Source organism: Lepus europaeus, chromosome 22 (assembly GCF_033115175.1).
Source record: "Lepus europaeus isolate LE1 chromosome 22, mLepTim1.pri, whole genome shotgun sequence".
Lineage (NCBI taxonomy): Eukaryota > Metazoa > Chordata > Mammalia > Lagomorpha > Leporidae > Lepus > Lepus europaeus.
In genome coordinates, this window is record NC_084848.1 from 25,818,273 (window position 1) to 25,824,272 (window position 6,000).

At 56.8% G+C, this 6,000-nt stretch overlaps 1 protein-coding gene across 1 annotated transcript in view; it reads right to left on the reverse strand.

Annotated features, from left to right (window-relative positions):
* Positions 1 to 1,363, reverse strand: part of FLVCR2 (FLVCR choline and putative heme transporter 2) — a 64,366-nt gene extending 63,003 nt beyond the window's left edge. The window contains exon 1 of the mRNA XM_062181762.1: positions 651 to 1,363. Coding sequence (XP_062037746.1) covers positions 651 to 1,337 — 687 coding nt within the window. The 5' untranslated portion in view covers positions 1,338 to 1,363. The remainder of the gene's footprint in view (positions 1 to 650) is intronic.
* Between the last annotated feature and the right edge of the window lie 4,637 nt (positions 1,364 to 6,000).

Here is a 6,000-nt window from a genome sequence, read left to right on the forward strand (position 1 = left end):
GAGAGAGAAGAGCTCTCCGGAAGTCAAAGGTCGAAGCTGGGGGCCTGCATGGTGGCACAGGGAATTAAGCTGCTGCCTGGACAACCGAACCCCACATCCAAACGCCTGGTTTGAGTTCTGAGCTACTCCAGTACCGATCCAGCCTCCCGCTAATGTTCCTGGAAGACAGCAGGTGATGGCCCTAGCACTTGGGTTCCTGCCACCCACATGGGAGACCCCGATGGGGTCCCAAGCTCCTGGCTTCAGTCTGTCCCAGTCTGGCCTGGCTGTTGTGGGAATTTGGGGAGTGAACCAGTGGATGGGAGATAGCTCTCTTGTCTGCCTTTTATGCAGAATGAAAACGAATAACCATTTTTTAAAGGTCTAGGTTTGTGGACTGACACAGGGTAAGAAACAACACCACCACAGCAGAGCATGTTCTGGGAGCCTGCTGTCTGCTGTGGCTGACCAAAAAGCTCTCCCGCTCTTGCTTGCCATGTCACCCTGTCACAATCACCCAGTGACACTGCCAGTCACAGGCAGGCATGGAGTCCCCCGGAGTCACAAAGGCTGTGAGGTGCGCTCAGGTGCACAACCTAACACACCCCTCCCAGCCACCGGGGCAGGACGCCCACTCCTCTGAACGCCCACCCACCGGCTCCTCGGCTCACCTGATTGCCAAAGACGGCCACCGAGCAGGCTGTTGAAACCTCGTTAGCTCCGAACCAGACGGAAGCGATGCGCGAGGGCATACCCAGAATGAAGACCTGGGCCACCGAGCAGATGATCTGGCCAAGCACGGTGACCGGGAAGAGGTGCGGCTGCAGGCTGCCCAGCTTCACCCAGGCGCCCAGGCAGTTGAGCGCCGAGCCCGTGAGTGCGATGGTGCGCAGGCCGAATTTCTCTAGCAGCCAGGCCACGGGCAGCAGCAGAGGGATGTAGGTGATCATGTAGCACATGGACAGCCAGTCGATGGCGAAGGCGCTGACGCCGTAGAAGTGCATGAAGATGTTGCTGATGGAGCCGTACTGGATCCACTGGAAGGCGTTGCACATGGAGTAGCAGCTGAACACCAGCACCACGGCCCAGCGGCGCCGGCTGACCTTGATCACGCTGTCCTCGGGGCCCGAGCTGCTGGGGTGCGCCAGGCTGCCCCGCAGGGCCAAGGTACTGGGGTGGGCAGAGACGCTGGGGTGCACCGACACGCTGGGGTGCACCGACACGCTGGGGTGGATGGACACGCTGGGGTGCACCGACACGCTGGGGTGGACCGAGGCGCTGGGGTGGACCGACGCGCTGGGGTGGGTGGAGACGCTGGGGTCGCCGCGCTCGTCCTGGCTGGGATGCTCGTCCCCCATGGCCGCAGCCTCCCCCGGGAGCCCTGTGCAGGGGCGGTCTCCGGCAGTCCCAGGGCGCACAGTGAGCGGCCTTTTGCCGGTCGCCTACAGCCGACCACTGGCTGCTAGTGCGGAGACGCGAGGCCGAGTGACTGCAGCGCGCCGAGGCGCCCCGCGCTCACCCCCAGGCTCCCGCTCCCACTTGTCCTCGGGGGCGGTCCGTCTGCCACCCGTGGCCGCAGCTGTCCCCGGCCGCAGATGCCTCCGCGCGCTCTGGGCCGAGCTCGGGACAAGCCGGCTCCCGGCACAGCCACTTTGCCGGCCCTGTGAGCGCTGGGGCCGGCTCGGGGCCTCGCCCCCTCGGGCGCACGTGACCGCCCCGCCCCCTCCCGCCCGGCCGCCCCCACCCCGACGCCCTCCGCACCCGGCCTCTCCGGCCTTCCCGAGCTAGCCCCGGGGCGGTGCAGTTGTTTCGCCATAGTTTGCGGGACTTATTCCTCCCCCACGCCCTGGGAGCCATGGAAACCGCCCGCTTAGCCCCCCACCCCCCGCAGGGGACCCCGCAGCAAGACGCCCCTCCGCCCCGCCGAGGTCGCCTGGAGCCTCCCGGGTGCGAGTTCGCCTGCCCAGCGCGCGGGCGCGGATGCGCGGTGCCCCCGGCGAGCTCAGGGGAATCCTGCCGGGATCCCCAACTTTCTCCCCCTGGCCTGGACTCCCCAGCTCCTGCCCGAACTTTTTCGGTGTAAAGACTGGCAGGTTTCTCGGTCGGCTTGCGCTCCCGAGTTCAAGAGCGGTTGGCAGAAATCTCGCGTTTCCGCTGCCTTCCCGGGTGGACGTGGGCTTGCCTCGGGGAAGTCGTGTTTGAACTCGGGACGCGGGGCTCTGATGTCCTGACGAGCCCCGGGCAGCTGCCACGGCGAGGACCCGAGGGTGGCGGAGCGGCGAGACCGGAGCTTAGGAACTCGCGGGGGCAGCGCGGCAGCGCCCACCCTCCCGCCGCACTAGGCACGGTCTGGGAGGTGATGCTGGTCCCCAGCTGGCTCGCGGCTGCCCCCTGCCGGTGCCAGTGCCGGCCGGCGGCGAGCTTCAACCCCTGCCGCTGGAGAGCCGGGCTGCAGGGCGCCCTCGCAGGTGCGCGCCGGTTCCCTCGGGATCTCAACCGTGGCTCAGGGCTCCATTCCTGTTGTAAAAATGGGGATGATGAAAGAGCAGCACCCCTCCTCGCATCGTTCTTGTTGAGGCTTGAGTTCCAGAGAACGACTGGCGAGGTAGTCAGGCAGCGTCCCGTGGGCGCCGGCTGTCCTAACAGAAGGCTGACGTCTGCTGTGCGGTGAGAAACGTGTTGCGCGCACCAGCCCGTTTCAGCGGCACAACAGTTGTGTGAGGGGCCCGGAGGTGAAGTGCGCCCAGCCTTCCTCATCCAGCGATTCCACGTCCCGGGGCTGCTTGTGGCCTGGGAAGGCAGTGGAGGATGGCCCAAGTGCTTGAGCCCCTGCACCTGCATGGGAGACCCGGAGGAAGCTCCTGGCTCCTGGCTTCGGATCGGTGTAGCTCCAGCCGTTGAGGCCAATTGGGGAGTGAACCAGCAGATGATCTTTCCCTCTCTCTATCTGTAACTCTACCTCTCAAATAAATAAATAAATAAATAAAATATTTTTAAAAAGATACAAGAGGGCCGGCGCCGTGGCTTAACAGGCTAATCCTCCACCTTGCGGCGCCAGCACACCGGATTCTAGTCCCGGTCAGGGCGCCGGATTCTATCCCGGTTGCCCCTCTTCCAGGCCAGCTCTCTGCTATGGCCCAGGAAGGCAGTGGAGGATGGCCCAAGTGTTTGGGCCCTGCACCTGCATGGGAGACCGGGAGAAGCACCTGGCTCCTGCCTTCGGATCAGTGAGATGCGCTGGCCACAGCGGCCATTGGAGGGTGAACCAACGGCAAAAAGGAAGACCTTTCTCTCTCTCTCTCTCACTATCCACTCTGCCTGTCAAAAAAATAAAAATAAAAAATAAAAAGATACAAGAGAATGTGCATGGATTGAATGCAAATACAGCACCATTGGATACTAGTGTACTTCCAAAAGGTCATGAAAAATGGAACTAGAAGATAACTTTAATTTGGTGCTGAGACTGTTTAATCTATTCCTAGTTTTTTTCATAATTACATTTTCCATAAATTTGTTTATGGAAAAAACTATGCATGAATTCAAATTTAGTTATTTCTTTATTCGGAAGGCAGACAGAGATCTTCCATCCTCTGGTTCACTCCCCAGATGCCCGCCTGGGTCAGGCTGAAGCCAGAAGTCCAGAACTCAGTCTCAGCCAGCCATGGAGGTGGCAGGAGCCCAACCACCTGAGCCATCCCCTGCTGCCTCCCAAGGTGTGCTGTAGCAGGAAGCTGACACAGACAGCAGAGCTGGAGCTGCAGCGCAGGCACTGGAGTATGGGACGCAGGTATCCCAAACGGTGGCTTAACTAGTGTGCTGCACGCCTGTCCCTCAAAAATAATTTTGCACGAGATAAACGTCTTTTAATTCCATTCTCCATGAACTTTTTGAAGTACCCTCATACCCTGGCAGATGGCAAGCGGCTCCTTGAGTCTTGGCCATCCATGGATTTTAGTATGGGAGAGGCAGTGTCCTGGCAACCATTTCTGTGGATATCAAGAGAGACTGTAACTTCTTCGAGGTCCCAAGCTGGCCTGCAGAGCCATAATTCTCATTCAAATCTAAAATCACTCGAGCTTTCGCCCAGTGATTCAAGTACGGTCTCTGTGGATAGTAGCAGGTGCACCTGGTGAGAGCTGTTGGAAAGGCAGAATCCTAGCCCTTCCTCCTCCTGAATTAGGAGCTGCATTGTAACAAAATTCCCAGGGCCTTTGTTTGCACATTGATGTTTGAGAGCCACAAGGCACCACTCCTTTATCTTTCTTGTTTTTTTAAACTTTGGACCACAGATGAATGATTTAAAACTCTGGAGCAGTAGTTCTGAACTTGGGTTACAGATTAGAATCACGTGGGGGCATTGTTAAGATTCCCAGTGCACTGGCCACACCCCACATCAGAACCTCAGAAGGTGGACCTGAGCCTCTGCGTACCAACAGCTCCCAAGGTCATCCCAATTTAGAGCCAAGTTAGAACAGCTCACTCTCAGGAGAACTGGGCTCAAACTGTCGCTCCCTGCTGTGAGACACCCACTTTTTGGTAGAAACTGTGGAATGTTGAATTATAATCAGACTTGGTGTCTAAGAATTTCTGTAGTACTCACATCCTAGATTCTCAAAAGTCTTCGCTTTGCTGTGCCAGTCTCCATGGACAGCAGCACTTCTGTTGTCTTGGAAGGACTTCTGAGACCCTTCACTGTTTCTTTTCCCTAGATCAAGGGCCTCCCCTAAAACTCTTCCATATACATTATTTTTTTTTAAAAAATGTATTTATTTTAGAGGCCGAGACAGACAGAGTTCCCATTTACTGGTTCATTCCCCAAATGCCTGCCATGGCCAGGGCTCAGCCAAAGTCGGGAGCTGGGAGCTGAATCCATGTCTCCACGTGGGTAGCAGGGATCCAGTTATTGGAGCCATCACCTGCTGCCTCCTAGGGTCTGCATCAGCAGGAGGCTGGAGTCGGGAGCAGAGCCAGGAGTCAAATGCAGGCACCCCGGTGTGGGACAGGGGCATCTTAACTGCTAGGCCAAACTCCCACTAGATAATATTCCATTGTATGCATACGTTGTTGATTCACCCAACAGAGACCAGGGTTGCTTTCACATTTTAGCTGTTGCGAATCGTGCTGCTTATAAACACGACTGCACAAATATCTTGGCCTTTTTTTTTTTTTTAAGATTCTATTTATGTATTTGAGAGAGTTACAGAGAGAAGAAGAGAGAGAAAGGTCTTCCATCTGCTGTTTCACTCCCCAAATGGGTGCAATGGCTGGAGCTGGGCCTTTCTGAAGCCAGGAGCCAGGAGCTTCCTCTGGGTCTCCCACATGGGTGCAGGGGCCCAAGGACTTGGGCCATCTTCCGCAGCTTTCCCAGGCCATAGAAGAGAGCTGGATTGGAAGAGGAGCAGCTGGGACTAGAACTGGTGCCCATGTGGGATGCTGGTGCCGCAGGCAGGAACTTAGCCTACTACACCACAGCACTGGCTCCAAATATCCTGTTTCAATAATTTGGGGCACACATTCTCGGAAGTGGGTGCACATACTCGAGAGCAGGAGCTGGGTGTCAAGCCCAGTATTCTGATACGGGATGAAGGCATCTTAGCCAACAACTTAACACCTAAGCTAAACACCTGTTCCTGTTATATTCTTAACATCATTTTTGCAAAACTGAGACCAGAGGCAGGTGTGCTTCTCAGGGGACCGCAGCCAATGAGCATCAGAAGAAGCAGCAGCACTGACTCTCCCCCCGGTGTGGCCTCTGCGACAACACTTCATTTTGCTGACAACCACAGAGCTCTAACCGGGAGTCACATGGTCTTTGATGTTGCCTTCATGGTGAAGGAAGTCACATCTGTTGTGAGCTCTGGGTTGGTTCTGCTCAGATTGGAAGCTCGTGTTACTCAACCTCTGTCCTATCAGGATCAAAAATACCTACCTCAAGAGCTTGTGAGAATCAAACAAGATATTGTCCATGTGTTGTTCTCAATAACAATGACAGCATTGTGGCAGCCACCGGGGCAGTGCTGA